The 20,684-nt window shown below is 53.3% G+C and overlaps 2 protein-coding genes across 8 annotated transcripts; one reads left to right on the top strand and one right to left on the bottom strand.

The window, feature by feature from the left end:
- The first annotated feature begins 200 nt into the window (after positions 1 to 200).
- On the top strand, positions 201 to 14,078 carry LOC117088149. 7 transcript variants are annotated; one of them, XM_033219214.1, is made up of 4 exons: positions 201 to 339; positions 6,203 to 6,333; positions 10,063 to 10,127; positions 10,592 to 14,078. In XM_033219214.1, the coding sequence occupies exons 2-4, from the start codon at positions 6,261 to 6,263 to the stop codon at positions 11,285 to 11,287; spliced, it is 834 nt and encodes a 277-aa protein (XP_033075105.1). In that variant the 5' UTR covers positions 201 to 339; positions 6,203 to 6,260; the 3' UTR covers positions 11,288 to 14,078. The 7 variants fall into 7 exon arrangements, 3 of the variants coding, with proteins under 3 accessions (XP_033075105.1, XP_033075119.1, XP_033075115.1); XM_033219228.1 differs by lacking the exon at positions 201 to 339 and adding an exon at positions 5,546 to 5,737; XR_004439034.1 differs by lacking the exons at positions 10,063 to 10,127; positions 10,592 to 14,078 and adding an exon at positions 7,248 to 7,525.
- On the bottom strand, positions 13,951 to 20,051 carry LOC117088172 (coiled-coil domain-containing protein 74B-like). The gene is given in 9 exon segments (XM_033219253.1): positions 13,951 to 14,342; positions 14,543 to 14,626; positions 14,681 to 14,745; positions 14,828 to 15,023; positions 15,841 to 15,979; positions 16,926 to 16,990; positions 16,992 to 17,172; positions 18,063 to 18,107; positions 19,518 to 20,051. Coding segments are annotated over 9 exon segments (1,227 nt in total). The 5' UTR covers positions 19,843 to 20,051; the 3' UTR covers positions 13,951 to 14,215.
- Positions 20,052 to 20,684: the final 633 nt, after the last annotated feature.

Raw genomic sequence — 20,684 nt, 5'->3', positions numbered from 1 at the left:
TTCATGCTGTGATTGGTTGTCTTAAGGCTTGTTCTCATCCAATCAGAGCATGATAATAAAGTGCAATCCGAGTAAGCCTGGAGGTTTTCTCTCATCCAATCAGAACATGCAGTTCAGGAATCCTCCTGTATATAAGCTCAGTGCATGAATGATACTGAAGGAAAGTCAGGCCCTTCTTGGGTCACGTATTTTCGCGTAGAACTGCTCTGTGCTCGGCTTAGAGGACGCGGAATGGGTAATTACAGGCCTATGCTGGAGGCTGGAGCCGCTGTCCCGCAGCTCGCCTCGCTGAGGTTGGTGGCGGCGGCGGCGACGGGAGACGGCAGCGCGGCTGGAGCGGTAAGACCAGGAAAATAGTTTTGGGATAGATGGAGGGAGGTAAAGAGGGTGATGAGTGCCAAAGGGAAAAGAGGATAGCGAGCAGGAGTACGCGTTGCAAAAAGACGGTGGGGAAAAGATGGTGGGAAAAAAAGTTTTTGGTTAGATGGAGGGGAAAACAGGATGGGGAGCAGGAGGGAGGGAAGGTTTTGCAGAAAGACGGTGGGGAAAAAGTTAATGGGTAGTTGGAATTGGAAAAGAGGGTGGCAAGTGGGAGGAGGAAAGAGAGGGTGGTAGAGGGTTTATGGGGGCAAGCAGTAGGGAGAGACGGTTTTGTGAAAAGACAGTAGGGAGAAAAGTTTTTGGATAGATGGAGGGAAAGAGGGTAACAAGCAGGGGAAGGAAAAAGAGGGTAGCCAGCGGGAGGAACACAAGGTTTTGCAAAATGATAGTGGGCAGAAAAGAAAGACGGTGGAGAAAGAGAAGACGGTGGGTAAAAAGTGTTTGGGTGGATGGAGGGGGAAAAGAGGGTGACGAGGAGGAGGACAGAGGGTGGCAAGAGGGAGCGGGGAAAGAGGGTTGGAAAAAAATGGGAAAGTAATTTGGGGTAGATGGAGGGCAGAAAAGAGAGTGGCAAGCAGGTAGGGCAAAGAAGACGACGAGTGGGAACGGGGGGAAGACTGAAAGACGGTGGGGAAAATTCTGGGGAGTCGATGGAGCGGGAAAAGAGGGAGGTGAGCAGAAGTGGGGAGACGGCTTTGCGAAAAGACTGTGGGGAAATGTTTTCGGGCCAATGGAGAAGGGAAGGAGGGTGGCAAGGAGGAGCGGAGGAAAGCCGATGAGGAAAAGTTTTTGGTAGATGAAGAGGGGAAAGACAGTGGTGAGCAGCAGGATTGGGGAGAATGCTTTGGGAAAAGGCGGGGGAAAATGTTTTTGCTTAGATGAAGGAGCAAAAGAGGGTGTTGGCAGTGGGACGGGGAAAAAGAAGGTGGCCAGGGAGAAGGGGAAAAGACGGTGGGAAAAAACTGGGGAAAGTGTTTGGGTAGATGGATGGGGAAAAGGGTGGTGAGCGGGAGAGTAGAGGCGGCTTTGCGAAGTGGGGAAAAAATGGTGGGGAAAATGTTTTGGGGTAGATGGAGGAAGAAAAAGGGTGGTGAGGGGGAGGGGGCAAAGACGGTCGAGGAAAGAAGGTGGGAAAACAATGATGGGGGACAAAGGTTTGGGGTAGATTTTTTAAAATCAGATTATTTGTATTTTTGCTTTTGAGTAGTTTTAGTTATTTATGTATTTTGTGTATTAACCCCTTGGCTGATGCAGTTTGCAAATAGTTTCTTCCGTTCTCTGAGTTGTTTCTTCATTCTACTGATTGCTTCCTCTGCTTTGCAGAAGCTTTTAAGTTTTACGTAATTACGTCTTTGCTTTTGTTGCTTGTGCTTTTGATAAGTTTAATATAATGACATCTTTGCTTTTGTTGCTTGTGCTTTTGATGTCTATTTGAAAATTCCTTGTCTTAATCAATTTCATGAAGCATTTATCCTGTGTTTTCTTCTCTAGTAGTTTCATAGTTTGAGGTCCTACATTTAAATCTTTATTTTGAGTAGATTTTTGTGTATGGTAAGATAACAGCCTAGATGTATTCTTGTATATGTGGGTGTTGGGTTATCCTAGCACAGTTTATTGAACAGATTGTCCTTCCCAAATGTGTGCTCTTGATGCCTTTGTTAAAAATGACCATAAATGCGTGAATTTATTTCTGATTTCTCTATTCTTTTTCACTTGTCTATGTCTGTCTGTCATTCCTTCGTTTCTCTGTTTCTCCCTCACCCCTTTTTTTGATAGTACTGTGCTGTTTTGATAGTACCATGCTTACTACAGATTTGTAGTATGTTTTGAAGTTAGCTGTGATGCCTCCAGGTTTTCTTTTTATTCCAGATTCTTTTGTCTATCTGAGGTATTTTGCATTTCCATGTGAATTTTAGGATTTTTTTTTCTATTTCTATGAAGAATGTCTTTTGTAATTTAACACGGATTGCATTGATTCTGTAGATCACATTAGGTGATAACAGATATTTTATGAATATTCTTTTAGTGCATGGGCACGGGATACCTTTCCATTTACTTGTGTCTGCTTTAATAGCTTTCATCTATGTTTTATAGTTTTCATTGTGGGATCTTTTGTCTTTGGTTAAGTTTATCCCTAAATGTAATTTTTTTGGTAATGAAATAGCTTTCTTGATTTCTTTGTTAGATATTTCACTATTGGTACATCGGTGTGCTACTCATTTTTATATGGTGATATTGTAATTTGCAACGTGACTAAATTATTTCTAGTGGGTGATTTTGTGGAATCTTTACGATTATATATATGTGTGTGTGTGTGTGTGTATATATATGTGCACACGATCATGTCACCTGCAAACAGAGACGGTTTGACTTCCTTTTTTCCAATTTGGATGCCTTTTATTTCATTGTCCTGTCTAATTGCCCTACCTAGGACTTCCGGTACTATGATGAATAAAAGTGGTGTAAAAGTAGCCACGCTTGTTCTGGGTCTTAGAGGAAGAGCTTTTAACCTTTCCCCACTGATTACGATGTTAGCTGTGGGTTTGTCATATATGGCCTTTATTGGGCCGAGATATGTTCCTCCTGTACTTATGTTGTTCGGGTTTTGTCATGAAGGAATGTTGATTTTTATTTTTTTCAGCATCTGCTGAAATGATTATATGGATTTTGCTCTTGATTCGCTGAATGTGATGTCGCACATTTAATTATTTGTGTTTTATTGAATCATCCTCATATTCCGGGGATGAATCCCTCTCGATCAGGGCAGATCATCTTTTTATTGTGTTGTCAAATGCAATGTTCAAGTATTTTGCTGAGGATTTTTTTGCATCTGTGTTCATCAGGGATATTTAAAATGCCTGTGGTTTTCTTTCTGTGTTGTTTCCTGGTCCGGTTTTTGTACCAGGGTCGTGCTGTCCTCATAGAACAAGTTTGGAAAACTTCCTTTCTCTTCATTTTTTGGGGCATATTTTGAGTAAAATTGGTATTAACTCTTTTAAAAATGTTTGGTAAAATTCAGCAGTAAAACCATGATTGTGTTTTGTTTGACGAAAGACTTTTTATTACTGCTTTAATTACATTACTCATTATTGGTCTGTTCAGGTTGTTTTCTGTTTGTTTGATACAGAGTCTTTCTCTGTCGCCCAGGCTGTGGCTTGGTCTCAGCTCACTGCATTCTCCGCCTCCTGGGTTCACACCATTCTCCTGCCTCAGTCTCCCAATTAGCTGTGACTACAGGCGCCCGCCACCACGCCCAGCTAATTTTTTGTACTTTTAGTAGAGACAGGGTTTCACCGTGTTAGCCAGGATGGTCTCAATCTCCTGACCTTGTGATTCACCCGCCTCAGCCTCCCAAAGTACTGGGATTACAGGCGTGAGCCACTGTGCCCAGCCTCAGGTTTTTTATTTATCATTCTATCTTGGGAATTTATGATGTGTCCAAAAATTTATTCACTTCTCCTAGATTTTTCAACTTGTTTTTACATAAGTGTTTTTAGTCATCTCTTAGAATCCTTCATATTTCTGTGTTATCAACTGTAATGTCTCCTTTTTCATCTATGATTTTGTTTTCTTTTTCTTTTCCTTAGTCTAGTTAAAGCTTGTCAATTTTGAATTCTTTCTGAAAGATCCAGCTCTTTTTTTTTTTTTTTTTTGAGACGGAGTCTGGCTCTGTCGCCCAGGCTGGAGTGCAGTGGCGCAATCTCTGCTCACTGCAAGCTCCGCCTCCCGGGTTTACGCCATTCTCCTGCCTCAGCCTCCCGAGTAGCTGGGACTACAGGCGCCCGCCATCTCGCCCGGCTAGTTTTTTTTTTGTATTTTTTAGTAGAGACGGGGTTTCACCGTGTAGGCCAGGATGGTCTCGATCTTCTGACCTCGTGATCCACCCGTCTGTGCCTCCCAAAGTGCTGGGATTACAGGCTTGAGCCACCGCGCCCGGCCAAGATCCAGCTCTTTGTTCCATTGACTTTTTGAGTTTTTTGTTTCTATTTTTAAAATTTCTTCTCTAATCTTTATGATATTCTTTCTACTAATTTTAGCATTTTATTTTACTCGTTTTTCTCATTACTTGAGGTGTACTGTCAGATTGGCTATTTGAGATCTTTCTGCTTTTCTGATGTAGGCATTTATAGCTATGCCCTTTTCCTCTTACAACTGCTTTTGCTGCATCCCACAGGATTTGTTATGTTGTGTTTCTATTCTTTTTTCAATAAATTTTTTATTTATTGGTTGTTCATGAGCATGTATTTTAATTTCCATACATTTGTAGAGTTTTTCCTGCTGTTACTGATTTCTAGTACTATTCCACTGTGGTCAGGAAAGATACTTGATATGATTTCAGGTTTTAAAAATGTGTTGTGACTTGTTTTTTGGCCTAACGCATAGTCTATCCTGGAGAATAATCCATATACTATTCAGTGGAATGTGCATTGTGCAGTTGCGGAGTGGAAAGCTGTGTAAATGTTAGGTCCGTTTGGTATAGAGTACAGTTTAACTGACGATGTTTTGTTGTCTAGATGCTCTGTCCATTGAGGACAGTGGGGTGTTGATTATAGTGGAGTGTTGAGGTATTCTATTACTGTATTGCAGTCCATCTGTCCTTTAAGGTCTGTTAATATTTGCTTCTGTATTTAGTTGCTTGAGTGCGGGTTGCATATGCACTTACAATTGTTATGCTGCTGTTTACTTCTTTCTCATTTATAATTATCTCATTTTTTTCTTTTTTTGACTGAAAGTATGTATAATCTAAGTACAGCTACTTGTGCTTTTTTTGTTTCCACTGGTATGGGATATCTTTTATCATCTCTTCACTTTCAGTCTTTGTATGCCTATAGGTGAACTGAGTTTCTTGTAGGCAGTATGTAATTGGGTCTTGTCTTTTAATCCATTCAGCCACTCTGTCTTAATTGGAGAATTTAATTCATCTATATTCAAAGTTATTACTAACAGGTAAAAACATACTACTGCCATTTTTTTACTGGTTTTCTGGTTGTTTTGCTGCTCTTTTATCTTTTGTTCTTTCTCCCTTCCTTCCTCTTTTCTCTCAGATCTGTCTCCCTCTCTTTCTTTCTTTTTTTCCCTCCTTCCCTTCCTTCCTGTCTTTATTTGTAGTGAGGTAATTTTTTCTAGTAGTGTGTTTTAATTCCTTACTTTAAATTTTAGGGTGTCTATTATTGATTTTTGTTTTCTGATTACCATGAGGCTAAACAACGTAATTATAACAAGTTGTTTTAAACTGAAGAAAACTTAGCTTTGATTTGTCCCAGCTACCCAGGAGGCTCAGGCGGGAGGACTTCTTGACCCTTGGAGGCCGAGGTTACAGTGAGTTGAGATCACGCCACTGCACTCTCCAGCCTGGGTGAGTGACAGAGTGAGACCTTGTCTCACAAAATAGATAAATAAATAAACAAACAAACAATAGCTTATAATGAATTCTGATTGTAAATTTTGAGCTGATGATTGATAAGGTATAAAGAAGACAGTGAAAATCATTCATAATCTCATTACCCAAATATAACTACTCCTAATGTTTTGGTACATATGCTTCCTAATTCATAACCCTCCCTCTCTCTCTCTCTGTCACACACACACACACACAAAATAACATTTTACACACAGATACAATTTTATTGTAACATTTTAAGAAAAATGGCTTTGTAATTTTTTGTTTAAAACTATTGTGAATATCTTTTGTGAATAATACTCATATAAAATATTATACATCTTAGTTTTAAGATTGTGGTTTCTGATCTTTGGGGTGGCAGGTACACTGCTTGCTAAAATGAATCATCTCGGTGTCTTTGATTTTCCTTCTCTCCCTTAGGCTATTGCTTTTGGAAGTAGGGCCTGGATCTCCCTCCTGTTTGCTTGGGGGTAAACACATGGTATCATGGGGTTATGAACACATGTTGCCTATGCCAGATAGCAACACTGGCTCCAGTTTTGAAAATAAAGGTAATGTAAGAGTTTTTGCCCTCTGATTAATACTAAGATGTAAATAGAGTGGGTTTAGATCATTGTAGCAAATGATTTAGATATAACTCTGTGTGTTCCTTTTAATTAAGAGCTCAAGATTTCTATACAGTATGTGTATTGTGGGCTTTATCAGTAAAAGTATAAAAGCTGATACTGGGTGAGGTAAGAAAATGGATAGGTTTTACTGTCACCAGGAAAAGGTATCATCCATACACTCTTGCCAAGGAGACATAAATTACTTAAATTGACTTCTGGATATTTGAGTTTGAGTATGATAGTGTTAAGTTGAATTTTTTTGTTTGCTAATAGAATGTCAGGTTTTACTGCTTGATAATATTTCTTTTAGTAATTGATTGTGTGTGTTAATGAACCTTCCTGTCAAAAGCAAAAAACTGAAAAGGTTCAAGGGAGCATGAATTATTAACATCTCCTTTAAACAAATAGGCTAGATTTTTTAAAAATTTTCTTTCTGAGACAGAGTATTACTCTGCTGCCCAGGCTGGAGTGCAGTGGCAACATCTCTGCTAACTGCAACCTCTGCCTCCCAGTTTCAAGTGATTCTCCTGCCTCAGCCTCCTGAGTAGCTGGGATTACAGGTGTGTGCCACCACGCCCAGCTGATTATTGTGTTTTTAGTGGAGATGGGGTTTTACCATGTTTGCCAGGCTGGTCTCAAACTCCTGACCTCAGGTGATCTGCCCTCCTCGGCTTCCCAAAGTGCTGAGATTACAGGCATGAGCCACCGCGCCCACCCGTCACCTTCTTACTTGGAGTCTTGTGTGAAACACATCACGGAGTTCACATTTACTTACAGCTGGGGGAAGCTGCCCACCTTGTGTGATAAGGTTGGAGCCTGTCTGCCACACCTCCCTGTGTGTCTCCACATGTCCTCAGGCCTGCTGGGGGCTCCCTTGCCCTGGTGTCTCATGCAGAGGAAGGACGTGGCACATGTGGAGAGCCAGCCTGGCGGTGTGCGTAGTGACTGCCCAGCCAGTGGAAGCTGCTGCTTTTGCCTCTTCGGACCGTCCCTCCCCTGTCCAGGACCTCACTTCATCGAAACACTGCAGGTTGAGCCCAGTAGGAAAATGAGAACTGCTCTTTTCCTTTCTTTCTTTCTTTTCTTTTTTTTTTTTTATACAGAGTCTCACTCTGTTGCCCAGGCTGGAGTACAGTGGTGTGATCTCGGCTCACTGCAATCTCCACCTCCAGGGCTCAAGAGATTCTCCTGCCATAGCCTCCCAAGTAGCTGGGACTACAGGCACGTGCCACTATGCCCAGCTAATTTTTGTTTTGTTTTCTTAGTAGAGACAGGTCAACCTAGTCTTTAACTCTTCTTCTTTTTTTTCTTCTGAGACGGAGTCTCGCTCTGTCGCCCAGGCTGGAGTGAGTGGCGCCATCTCGGCTCACTGCAAGCCCCACCTCCCGCGTTCACGCCGTTCTCCTGCTTCAGCCTCCCAAGTAGCTGGGACTACAGGCGCCACCACGCCTGGCTAATTTTTTGTATTTTTAGTACAGACGGGGTTTCACCGTGTTAGCCAGGATGGTCTCGATCTCCTGACCTTGTGATCTGCCCACCTCGGCCTCCCAAAGTGCTGAGATTACAGGTGAGCCACCGTACCCGGCCTAGTCTTTAACCCTTGACCTCAACTGATCCATCTGCCTTGGCCTCCCAAAGTGCTGGGGTTACAAGCATGAGCCCCTGTGCCCGGCCGAACTTCCCTTTTCTTTCCTTTTCTTGGTATTTTGAAAGTGAGCAGCCATGGAACAGCTTTTTCTTTTTCTTTTATTTTTGGTAGAGACAAGGTCTCCCTAGTTTGCCCAGGCTGGTCTCAAACTCCTGGACTCAGCAGCCGGTGTTTTCAGCTGGTGCAGATCCAGCTGGTATGCTCGTTAGGCTTCTAGCTGAAGGAAGTGTCCACTGTAATCTCGCTGGCATCCCATCACCTTCCAGAAGCAGGACGTCCGCCAGCTGTGTGTGCTCTTGGCCCATTCTGAGCCTGTGCTCAGGGTGCTGGTCTGGCCTGTTTCCCAACCCCTTGTTTTAGGTGAGATCCCCGCCCAGCTGGCACGGGAAGGAGGATGGGGAGTGGTCACCACTGTGGTTTGTTGCACAGTGAGTTCGGTGGCTGTCCTGCCTGGGCCCGGCACCCATATTTCTCCCGCTTGGCTGCAGCTCCAGCCCTTCTCCGTCCCCCGTAACTTCCTGCCCAGTCCCTAACCACAGCACCAACCCCACAGAACTCCAGTGTTCCCTCCCCTAGACTTTTACCCGGGCCTGGTAAGTCGGGCCCGGGACCCACAGCTCCATAATGTGAGCTGTACACGGCCTGGCGGGTTGAGGTGCTAAGGTCACCCCTCACCTTTACGAGGCCTCAGCTTATACCGGGTGTGCGAGCTCTGGGGCCCTCACAGCCCAAACTCCCCGCCTGAGGGTCTAGAGCTGTGGCCTCACCTGCCCATAGTCCTGCAGTGACCTCTGTCATGAGTCCAGCCGGCTCAAGCCGGGCGTGGAGCAGCAGTACCTGGACACACTGAAGCAGCTGTCCAAGCGCATCAGTCCCCTGCACCGCGTGGTCAACAAGATCGACAAGAACGAAGGTGGGCTACGGCCAGGGTGGGGGCCAGCGCCCTGGGGATGCCACTGGGCTCGTGTCTTAGTGTCCCCTCTGCTGTGCCAGACAGAAAAAAGGACCTGAGCACGATGAAGAGCCATCTAGACCTTGTGACAGACCCCTCCAAGCTGTGAGCTTTGCCCACAGCCCACGGACGGTCCCCAAGGGCAGGGGTGGCCCAGCTGTGGACAGGCACTTGGTGGCGATGTGGTAATTTAGCAAAGGCACCAGGCAGCTCTTTGGGCCCTGGACAGAGGCCTCCAAGGCTCCACTCGTGTGTGTGCTGGGGCTTTGAGTCTAGGCTTCATCTTGGCCAGTGCCCAGCCTTTGCCCTACTCCTGACCACGCTGTGGCCCTCATGCTGGCCCATCACAGCCAGGCCTCATCCAGCCAGTAGCTGGGGGCCCAGCTTGCAGTGGCCTGACCATCAGCTGGCTGTGATGGGCCTGAACCTGACCTGGAGTTCTGCCCCTGACTTCCCAGTGACTGTGGGCAGGCAGCTGCATCTCATTACCCCATTTGCAGCCCATATGTGCTGTCATGAAAACGAAACAAGACGGTGCTGGTGAGAAGCAGGTGGAAGGCAGGGCCACTGGCCACAGGCTGCTGTGAGCTCAGGCAGCACCTCAGAACTGCATGGGCATTGGCCTGTACCTCCCTCTCATCTAAACTCAGGCTGTCCCCGCACCCCTATCTAGAAGCGTCTCTCTGTTCTGCTTGTCTGGATAGAGTGCCAGTCACTATTGGGTGGTCCTCCGGGCCTTCCTGAGTTGATCCTTAGGGTTATAGGACTGAGTGGGACAGGGATTGGCCTAGATGCGACTGAGGCCTTCCCAGCCTGGTCAGGGGCCTGGCCACTGTCCCTTCTCTTGACCCCTTGCCTCACTGCCAACAGGGATGGGCAGCTCCTGAGGGTGAGGGCCGCCTGCCTAAACTCTGGGTCTGGGAACAGCTGGTCAGCTGAAGGGAGCTCCTGCAGAGGTTTCTGAGGGCCGAGGCCCAGTGGCGCTGGTTGGGATCCCAGATCCGAGCCTGAGACCAGCCATGTCTCCCAGCCCTCCAGCACGGAGCTCAGCCTAAGTTCCCTCTCTCTGCAGGTCCCCTGAAAACCTTGCCAAAGTGTGACATCACCCTGGAGAAACTCAAGAATGACGTGGCAGTGGTGAGTGGGATGCTGGGAACCCCTAGGGGAACTGGGGCTCCCCCAAGAGCTCTTGGGAGCACCGCAGGAGGGTCCTTCGAGGTCAGCGTGGCTGGGTGGGGGCTGGGCCTGACCTGAGACCCTGCCCACCAGGCCTCTTCCAGGCCAGGTTTGCTGTGCTGGGTGGGAACATGGGAGAAGTCACCCTCTGTCTGCGGCTCCCATGGGTGCCTCTGCCACCCGGCCCAGAGGAGGCAGGGACTCTGGGGAGGACAAGGCTGTGGGGGTGGGGGATTACACCCAGGATCAGCCAACATTGTCTGCACAAGGGTGGAGGCTGAGAGAGAGCCCTCGGGAATCAGGCTGTGAGTGAGGACGGGCCTGGGGTGGGAAGGCCCCCTAAATGGAGAACCCTCGGGTCCCAGGCTGCTGACCGTGCCCATCTTGCCTCCAACCCACTGCCCCTGGTGCCGCTGACCGAACAGCAGCACCTGTGCCAGCAGCTCCTGGATGCCATCCTGGCCAACATCCACTCACCTGTCTTCAGCCATTCCCTGCGCATTCACTTCAGCCATGACTGTCATCCACGGCCCACTCATCACGTACATCCAGCTGGGCTGGGCTTTGTGGAGGGCAGCTGGCCAGCCCTGGGCCATATGTGCCCAGTGTGGTCACCATGCTGCCTTCTCAAGGCCCCGGTGGTATGCACCCAGAAGCATAGGCTTGAGGACGACCAGCGGCAGAGCACCCCCAGCGTGCTCCAAGGCGAGGTGGCCAGGCTGGACCCCAAGTGCATGATAAACCTGGTGGACTCTTCTCACTGCAGCAACAATGGCACCGTCCACTTGATGTGCACGTTGGGCGAGTGTCCAGGAGCGTCAGGCTGGCGCTGGTTAGCAAACCTTGACCGCAGCCCCCGGCCTCTGCCATTTGAGCTGGAGGGCACGGTGTCCAGACCCCACCCTGTGTTCATGCTCCGGCAGGCTGTCTGCCCTGTCTTCACATACACCGAGCCCAGGACAGATTGGCCATGTCTCTGCCCCCACTGCCAGAGCCCACGCACCCTCACCTCCGCAACACAGATACAGCTATGCTTGCCTGTGGCCCTAGGGAGGTGGTGGGCGGGACCTGTGGGTACCCATCAATGCAGGGCACTCCGGGCTTCAGGTTTGGAAATCTGAGAGTCAGAGAGACCTCCAGGCTTTGCCACAAACCTCACCAGAACCTCCTCGGGTGTGAAGAGTCCTGTTCGGGAGTGGAGTTGTAAGGCAGGGCAGGCCGGGGCTTGTCCAGTCACAGGTACAGCCTTGTGTGCTGCAGACGACAAGGACCTCCCAAGTGTGCCACCACGTGCCCACCAACTGCCGTGCCGAGAATCTGCTACGGATGGACCGACAGTGGCTGTACAGTGGGCAGACCCTGAGGAGCTGTCTGGGGGCTCAGGGCAGGCAGGGGTCGTTCGGGAAGACCAGGCTTCCAGTGCGGCAGGGACAGCCTCTGTGCACTCCAGCCCCTCCCAGCTCAGGCCCCTCCATCCCCTTTCTGGCTGCCCCGGTGCTGACAGGAGCAGGTTGTCCAGTGGTCACCTGAGGAAGAGGGTCTCTGCTGTCTCCTGTGTCCTTTTGCCCCTTCATCTTGTGTCAGGTCAGCTGTCCAGGGTGGCTGTGTTCAGTGGCTGAGGGGTGAGAAAGCTGCGGCTCAAGGACAGACCCTGCTCTTCCCAGAGCCCACTAGGGAGCTCAGCGCAGCTGACGTGTCCTACCAGTAGCTTGGGCACACAGGGCCCCATCTAGGTGACGTGGCACCAGAGAGCCACGTTGACAGGGATCAGTCTCCCTGAGACCAGAGCTGGCACACAGCAGAGCCAGGGCTGGGTCCCCAAGATTGTCAGAGGCAAAGCCCTGGGCTCCAACTCCCATTCAGATTGAGTTCTTCACTGACGATGAGGCACTGGGAGGAGAGCCCGACGGCCAGGCAGGCAGCATGCAGGGCTCCTCCTGGTGCTTCAGCCAATCCTGGTGTGTAGGGCCTGGGTGCGGTGCCGACTGCCTCAGGCTCATGCCCAGTCTTCTGTTGCAGGCACCCACCCCTTCCTCAGGTCGGTGCACCGCTGCGTGACCTCCAGGCTGCCACAGCTCCTGGACAAGCACTCGGTTACCACCTTGCTCAACACCTGTGCCCGGAGCATCCACCAGGCCTGCCTCCCGGCTGCCTAGCCAGGACTGCAGGGATGGCCCGCAGCCTCATCGGGGCCAAGGACACACGCCTCCTGTCAGACACTTCTAGGTGTTGGCCTACATGGAGAGCCTGGAGTTAGGTTAACTTTCCTCCTTTTCTCTTCTGCCTTGGGGAGCTGCCAAATGAAATCCCACACTTGCACAGACTGAGACGGGCACAGTGGAGCGGGCTGCCTGCAGGGTGATAGCCGTCTTCTTGGAGAAGGTGTTCCATGTGACTTCCTCCACAAAGCCGGACACAGTCCCCAGCCACCATCCTCGGGCTGCTCTCACCGTGGCCTGTCCAGGGTCCAGGTCTGTCTCAGCAGCATCAGGGTGTTAGAGCGTCTTGTGTGTGCTCGACACACCCCTGCTCCTTTCTGTAGGAGAACACAGAGGACATAGGAAACCTTCAAATACACATGGGATTCTCTGCTCACAGTTTGGGGTTCAGGCTGCGCTGCTTTGGGCAAGTGGGGCACCCCTGGGGAAGCCCCTGAGTCCAGGGCACAGGCTGCCTATCGGAAGGAGGGCTGGCCGATGGCTGTTGCCAGCTCCCTGCCAACAGCTGGGCTTCGGCCCTTGTGGCATTCCTGCTGAGCACTGTGGGGCCCCCAGGGAGCAGGGGCATCAGGGATCGTGCTGCCAGCACCCCTGTGCCACTTGTGTAAGGGCCGTGTCCCTATTGTGAAGGATGAAGAGCGAGGCCCTCAGGACCCGCGTCCTCAGAACACCACGCGCTGCACCACCCAGAGAGAGCCTGGCAGTGGGCGGGGCCCCCATGCAGTGAGTGCCTCCCTGTGTTGTCCGCTAACCTGGACACCGGCCAGCAGCCCTTTGGTGATAAGAGGTCCTCCCTTTTTATGCGTACTACCCCATCATCTGTGATTGTTATAATCTTGTTATTCCTGTGTTTGTCAGGAGTTGTCACTGTGTCCCCCTCTCCATGAACCTGGGCCTGCTGTCCTGTTAGGATGCTGTCAGCCTTGGGGCCGGCACTGTCCACTCTGGCCCCGGGCCTCAGCTGTCCTTTCTAACACACCATCCCATTCCTTGGCCTGGTTCATCCCCCAGCTTCCTGGCAAAGTTCCTGCTCCCTGAAGCAGGGACAGGCTGAGATTAATGCCAGGGAAGTGGGGCCATGGGCTTGGGAAGACTGTGTGGCTGGGTGAGGGTGGGCACTAAGCTGGCCACCCCACCCCCGACAGCGGACATGGCTGTGCTGTGGTGGAAGGGGTGGTGCGGGCATGTCCACACCATTCTGGAGACAGCCCTCCAAGGAGGAGGGCCAGCCTGGCTGGACCTCTTTGCGGTGCTGTGTCAGGGCAGGAGAGGACAGCCTCTTGCCCCCAGGAGCGTGTAGTCTGGGCAGGAGACCCAGAGTGATCGTGTGTTTGGAACGCAGCCCCAGCCCAGCCAGGGTACCAAAAAAGCCCTCCTGCCTCCAGGGAGGATGTGCACGGCTCTGCCAATGCGCCTCTCCCAGGGCCGCTGGCAGGTCCCGGGATGAGCAAGACTGGGCTGCCCAGGCAGGTCTCTGCAGACAGCAGGGGCTGGGCTAGGAGCCAGGGGCTGGGAATGGGAAGGGACACGACACCTGATAGCCAGTGAGGAACCAGGCACACAGCTTGGAAATAAACAAGCTTTATTTTCACTTTCAACAGGTAAAGCGATACCTACTTCATCATGTGTTTTTTATGTAAATGCTAAATAGCAAAATAACAGAAAATAAACGGTTTGTTAGTTTAGAGATCAAGTACTTTATCTATTTTAAGCGTCATCTATCTTGGAATTTAGCCAGGCCTAAAAGTAGTGGAAGTATCAGGAAATGCTATAGAGAACCAGTCTCCAGCGGCAGGTTGGTGGGCCTGCCACTGACCAGATGTGGGTGGCTCAAAGCACTGAGCGCCGTTTCTGCATTGCTTGCAGCCTCTTCTGCCTCTCGGCAAAGTTGTTCTTCGGGGTCTGCTTCAGGGCAGGCAGGATGGCACGCTGCGCCACAGGTGGGCTCAGAAGCAGGCTGGGGGCGGGTAGAGGGATGGTCACTGTGGGCATCCCTGGGAGTGGAGTGGTGTTGGAGTGGGGCCTGCATGGCCCTCACCGGGACCTAGAGAGGCCTCCGCGTGCTCTGCTTCTGCGCCGCCACCATCCCTTCCCCACTCCCTCCCTGGGGCCCAGGCTGCAGGGCTGCCCCACTGTCCCCATGCCCATGGGACTCACCATTTCTTCGAGAGGCCCTTCGTGGAGACCTTAGGAAAATGCATGACTTCCTGGTCTCTGGGTGAAGGAAGAGTCAGCAGTGAACTGTGGACAGGTGCCCAGGGATGGGGCTGGGGTGCACCAGGCACTCACCTAGACCCAGCCTCCTCTGGGGCCGCCTGGGGCCTCTGGCTCCCTTCCAGGAGGGACCTGAGGTGCTGCAGCTGAAAGGCAGGGGCAGGGGCGTGGTGGGGCCTATGGCAGCGGCAGACTGCGCAGGGCCAACCCTAGCACCCAGGGCCTCACCTCCTGGGTCTGCAGGAGGTTGGTGTTCCACAGCTCGCGGATGAGCACTTCGCACTGCTTCAGTGTGGTGGGTTTTTGCAGGTGAAGGGGCAGGGTCATTGCGGGGTGTGCCCCCGCCCCCATCATCTGCCTGCCCTGGTGCTGGCTGCTCCCCATACAGGCCGCTCCTGCGTTAGAGGCCTCTGCTTTCTCCTTTCTGAAACAGTCACTGCAGCAGCCAGAGCTGAACTGCCCAGGTGTGTAACCACTCACCCAGGATACCTCCCCAGGCAGCATCCAGGCCCATGTGGGGAAGAGGGCCTGGGTCCCTTCTCCCACTTAGCAGGGTGCTCTGGGCACCAGGTGGGGGTCTCTGGGACTGCGGCCTGCCCCTTTCTCCCCTCTGAAGGTGCCCTAAGGGTCAGATGGGCTTCAGTGGGTAACCAGCTAGCTGCTAGGCTGCTCTTGGTCGTGACCCCACACCCAGTGGGGCATCTTGCTCCAGGCCTGGTCTCGGGATGTGCAGAGATGCAGGAGCCTGTCCTGCTGCTTGTGCTGCTGAAAGTATGCACTCTAGCATCCCAGGGCGGTCCCAGAAACTCAGGGATCATCAGAACCTGGTCCTGCTCTGTCCTTCTGGCCTAGTGCCCTCCAAAGGCAGGCTGTGGCCAAGGGGCAGCAGGAACGCAACTCACTTTTCTTGGTAAGAACAAACTTTTCTCTGAGAAAGTGTTTTAGGGGCTGCTACTGGCCCCCCTTGTGGGCCCAGGTCGGCACAGGTACCGCTGGGGGAGGGAGGAAGACAGCGCCCACCGATGGGTAGAGCGTGGCCGTCATCTGCTGTCATGAGTCCTGGAGACAGGCCCCTGGGGCTAGGGGCAGAGCAGCTGGCTGACTGCAGGGCGTGAGCCTCGTAAATGCAGTCATGGGGCCCTTCGGGTGCAGGCAAACCTTACTTGGCCTGCCCTTGCACCCCAGGAACACCCAAGCCTTACCTGGCCTGCCCTTGCACCCCAGGAACACCCAAGCCTTACCTGGCCTGCCCTTGTACCCCAGGAACCTTGTCTAGCTTGCTGTTGTGAAGTAGGGGCTCCTCTTCCAGGTCTGCCTTCTGGGGGGCGTCAGCTTTCAAATCTTGCTTGTTGAAGGAGCCGGGCTGGGGCCTGGCCTTGCCTTGAGAGTTGGCTGCAAGTCAGACCCTACAAGGCCGGTCACTGCAGGCACCAACAGTCACTGCCCAAGTTTTCCAGGATCCGCTGTGTGTACCCAAGAAGCCCCTGCCCCTGCCTGTTTCCTCCTCTGTAAAGGGAAGCCTTGGATGGTGCTGGGGGGAATCACTGAGCTGCTGAGGGTGAAGCCCATGGGTGGTGCCTGTGAACACCCTGCCCCTGCCTCAGTTTCCTCCTCTGTAAAGGGAAGCCTGCCTTGGATGGTGCTGGGGGGAATCAATGAGCTGCTGAGGGTGAAGCACATGGGTGGTGCCTGTGAACACTCTAGAACAACCAAGATAGTGGAGGCTGGCCCCATTTTGGGTAAAATGAAACTGCATGAGAGGCTTGGGACCCAGCCTGCGTGGGTTTCCTCGGCAAGGACAAGGCCCCTCTAGCGCCTGGGCCCATCACAGGAATGGTGCGGGTGAGGGCTGGGCTGAGGAAAACGTCTGGCCTCCAGCGGAGGCACAGTGGGGAAAAGAGGCTCTCTACTCCTGGCTCACTTTGCAGAAGGTGCCATGAACCCAGGGCTCTGTGGGCAATGCCATCCTTCCTGTGTCCTGCCTTCCTGTGGCAGGAATACGGCCAAGCAGGGCTCCTGCTGGGCAGCCAGAGTATCCTCCCTAGAAGGCCACCGGGGGAGGCCCCTCCTGCCTGCCTTCTGCCTCGCCTGGGGTGCCCGCCCTGAGGACTTACTGCCCTGTGTCTGGCCCCCGGTCCTGCCCACCGTCCCTTAGGCCCCTCCTGGTGGCTTCAACTTGCAGGGCTCTTTTCCTCTGCCCCTTCACCCCTAAATCCTTGAGCTTGGCCCAGCAGAGGGGGCCTGGTCAGCACCCCTAGTGGCCACCCAGGCTGGGGTCCCCGTGGGACACTCACCCCTGTGAGCACATGGACGCCAGCCTGCTCACCTGAGTTAGAGATGGACTTGACAGACTGGAAGCTTGACATGGAGAGGCTGTCTGCAGGAGAGCGCAGTGTCAGTGCTGCCGCCCGCAAGAAGCCCATGCTTGCCTCCTGGCCTGTGTGTCCGTGAGGGGCCCTCCTTCAGCCTGGCAGGGCTGTGTCCTCCCGGCTCTACCCACACTCCGCGGACGCAGACCCAGCAAGCACTGAAGGGAGCAGAGGCCCCGGAAAGGTGGTTTCCTGAGGGGCCATCTGGAAAGCAGGAGGGCTTGGGACACATGGAACAGCAGGTCCCGAGGGAGAGCATGGCCTCTTCCTGTGTCCCCTTCCTGTGTCCTGTCAGGGTCCCCGGCACCGCAGGGCTGGGGCTGCTGGCTGGGCCGCACTTTGCCCAGAACAGCTCACTGGAGTTGCTACAGCGGCTAGGGAAGGGCCCTCCCTCCACCCCATTTTCCGTGTCTCCCTGGGAAGGGAGAGCCCTAGGCACTGCCCCAGCTGTGATGTTCCTAGGCCGGTTCCTTCCACCAGTCAGATGTCCTGGTGTCATCCCCGGCCCCAAACATAACCAGGACTGAGCTCGAGACCAGAATCCTGGGCTGGGTGGGGGCCACCGTCGGGATGGGGAAGTGCCTTGGACAAGTGGCAAGGAAGCAGGACTCTGCTTCCTCCCTTTGTCCCCATGGTTGCTGCCCAGGTGGCAGGAAGGGATCCCTGGGTGGAGTGTGTCCAGAGCCCCTCCCCCAGGATGTCAGGACTCAGAGCCACAGGGCTGGAAATCCTGGGCCTGGCCACAGCAGCAATCTGAGGTAAAGACCTAGCAGGGCAAGGGCTGTCTCAGGGGTTCCCTCCCATTTCAGCTCTGCTTGGAGGCGGGAGGGTCTGGGAAGCACCCTGTGCCCACCTCCCCACTGTGATGATCTCAGGCCCTGGGCTAACTGAGAGCAGCACGTGCTGTGCTTGGCTGCATAACATCGTCCAGCCACAGCTAGAGGTAGCGGCATCTGTCCAACAGGTCCCCCAGAACCTGTCCCCACTGGGTTGGCATACAGGGGCAAGTGCAGCCAGGTGGGCAAGGACAGTCTGCAGGCACTTCCCTGGGTGGCAGGAGCATCCCCTCAGGCACTGAAGGGCCCAGTTCTCACCTTTCTTCTGTGATGTCTGATTCATTATGAGCTTGTAATGGAGATCTGGAAGCAAGCACAGGCCCTGCTCAGCACTTCTGAAACCACAGCCATTCTGAGAAAAGCCTGGCCTCTCCCCGCTGCTGAGCCTAAAGAGTCCTGGCTCCCCACTGGCTGACCGGGCCCTGCCCCATGGGTCCCACTCTCCACCACGCCTTTGCCTTGGGCATCAGGCCAGGAATGCCCCTGCCTGTTCCCTAGGCAGAGTCCACCTGGCATACCAGCCTCATCCATCTGAGATGACTGGAGGGCATCCACACCGTCAGGCAGGGCCTGGGCTTTAGGGGTGCAGAGGTGAATTCCAGAACCCCTGGCCCTGGCGGGGTCATGATCCTGCGGGCATCAGGGACTGGTGGGGGGAAGCTCAAGAAGACATGAGGAAGTGGGGCCCTCAGGCTCAAGAAGACACGGGGAAGGGGGCTCCTGACAAAACAGACGCCTGGTGATGGGATACTTGGCACTCAGGTAAGGCAGCACTAGGGAGTGGAGCGGGAGAGGCAGCTGCGGGCACTACTGCCCCTGCTGGAGCCCTCCTGAAGCAGAAGCGAGGAGCGAAGCCACATCCTGGCAGACCCTCGTTCTGCTGGGGGAGTGGGGTGGGTTGGGGTGGAGAGGGGGCTGGTCCGTGGGGGTGAGGAGCTGCTAAGGGTGCAGTTGGGAAGGCCTAGCCCGAGGACGGCGTGGGCACAGGCGAAGCGGTGTGGGGGCATGCCTGCTCCTGATCCCATGTGTTTAGCTGGTGGAAATTCACTGAGCTGCGCACTCGCACCTGGGCACGTTTCCCTCTATAAAGTTTTTGTTTGTTTTTGTTTTCTGTTTTGCTTTTTTGAGACGGAGTCTCGCTCTGTGGCCCAGGCTGGAGTACAGTGGCCGGATCTCAGATCACTGCAAGCTCCACCTCCCGGGTTCCCGCCATTCTCCTGCCTCAGCCTCAGGAGTAGCTGAGATCACAGGCGCCGCCACCTCGCCCGGCTAGTTTTTTCTATCTTTAGTAGAGACGGGGTTTCACCGTGTTAGCAAGGATGGTCTCAATCTCCTGACCTCGTGATCCGCCCACGTCGGCCTCCCAAAGTGCTGTGATTACAGGCGTGAGCCACCACGCCCGGCCCCCTCTGTAAAGTTTTTAACAGGTGTGTCTGACCCTGCCTGGAGAGAAGAGGACTGGCGGGGTCGGCATCGGAAATGACGCAGCCCCAGGAGACAGGCGGACAGGGTCGGCACTGCCCGGGGCCACGCGGGTCTCCCTCCGGGAGGAGGGGACAGCTCGGCCTGGCAGGACCCGGGGCGGACTTGCTGTCCTGTGATCCCCGAGCCCAGGCGTGTGCGGAGTTCATGGCTGTGTTTCTGCGCTGCGGGAGCGGCAGTGTTCGGGGTGCTGGGGAGGAAGGGCTGGCCTGGGGTCCCGCGCCGGCTCACCCTTGTTCTCCCGCTTCAGGTGCTCGATCTCCTCGTGGAGCTTGGCCAGCATCTCCGAGTGCTGCTGCTGCAGGAACTGCAGGCTCTTCTCCAGGTCCAGGTTCCGTTTCTGCGGGTCGCTCGGCCTGAGCTGCGGGCTCTGCGGCCTCAGGGACTGGACGCCCACGGAGGGGCGCTGGCGCCGGCGCCGGGAGCCCGGGGTCGGCGAGCTGGGGGGGCGCGTCCCAGCCACCACCCCCGCGACGCTCATCTCGCCATCGCCAGGAACCTTCCCGCGGCCGCTGCACCCCGGCTCGGTGGCCAGGCAGCCCCAGCCGCCCACCATGGAAACGGGCGACGGAGGGCGAGGCGGTTGGCGTGGGCGGGGCCTGTCGCTGCTCTTCCTGGCTGAGGAGTGACTTCCAAGGCGTCCAGGGCCAGGCGCGGGGGCGCACGCCTGTAACCCCCGAACTTGGGGAGGCCGAGGCGGACGGATCACTTGAGGTCAGGAGTTCGTGACCAGCCTGACCAACATGGCGAAACCCCGACTCTACTAAAAATACAAAATTTAGCCGGGCGTGGTGGCGGCGCCAGCAATCCCAGCTACTCGGGAGGCTGGGGCAGGAGAATCGCTTGCCCCAGGAGGCAGAGGGTGCAGTGAGCCGAGATCGGTGCGCAGCCCTCCAACCTGGAAGCAGAGGGAGACTCTGTCTAAAAAAAATTAGACAAATAATAATAATAAAAGACATCCAGGCATCCTTTCCAGCCTGGATGGAAAGTGAGACCCCGTCTCTATAAAAATTAAAAGAAAAAAAAACCCGGGCATGGTGGCTGGCCCCTGTAGTCTCAACTACTCGGGAGGCTGAGGTGGGAGGATCGCTGGAACCCCGGAGGTCGAGGCTGCAGTGTGCTATGATGGCACCACTGAACTCCAGCCTAGGCGGCAGAGTGAGATGCTGCCTAAAAATAAGAGGCTGGGCACGGTGGCTCACGCCTGTAATCCCCGCTACTCAGGAGGCTGAGGCAGGAGAATCACTTGAACCCAGGAGGCAGAGGTTACAGTGAGCCAAGACTGCGGTGTTGCACTGCAGCCTGGGCGGCAGGGTGAGACTCTCTCAAAATAAATTAATTAAATTAATTTAAAAAAAAAAAAAAGAAAAAGAAATATGTCTTTTTTTTTTTTTTTAA

This window comes from Trachypithecus francoisi, unplaced genomic scaffold (genome assembly GCF_009764315.1).
Source record: "Trachypithecus francoisi isolate TF-2019V2 unplaced genomic scaffold, Tfra_2.0 Contig00725, whole genome shotgun sequence".
NCBI lineage: Eukaryota > Metazoa > Chordata > Mammalia > Primates > Cercopithecidae > Trachypithecus > Trachypithecus francoisi.
Note: the sequence above shows the minus strand (reverse complement) of the source record. Positions and strands in the feature narration are given on the sequence as shown.

What these genes read in the sequence shown, in the direction of transcription:
- LOC117088149 (XM_033219214.1), top strand. Translation starts at nt 6,261, where the DNA reads ATGGTATCATGGGGTTATGAACACATGTTGCCTATGCCAGATAGCAAC. An exon ending in CTCCAGTTTTGAAAATAAAG is followed by an intron (nt 6,334 to 10,062) that starts GTAATGTAAGAG and finishes CTCTCTCTGCAG; the next exon opens with GTCCCCTGAAAACCTTGCCA. An exon ending in TCAAGAATGACGTGGCAGTG is followed by an intron (nt 10,128 to 10,591) that starts GTGAGTGGGATG and finishes CTGACCGAACAG; the next exon opens with CAGCACCTGTGCCAGCAGCT.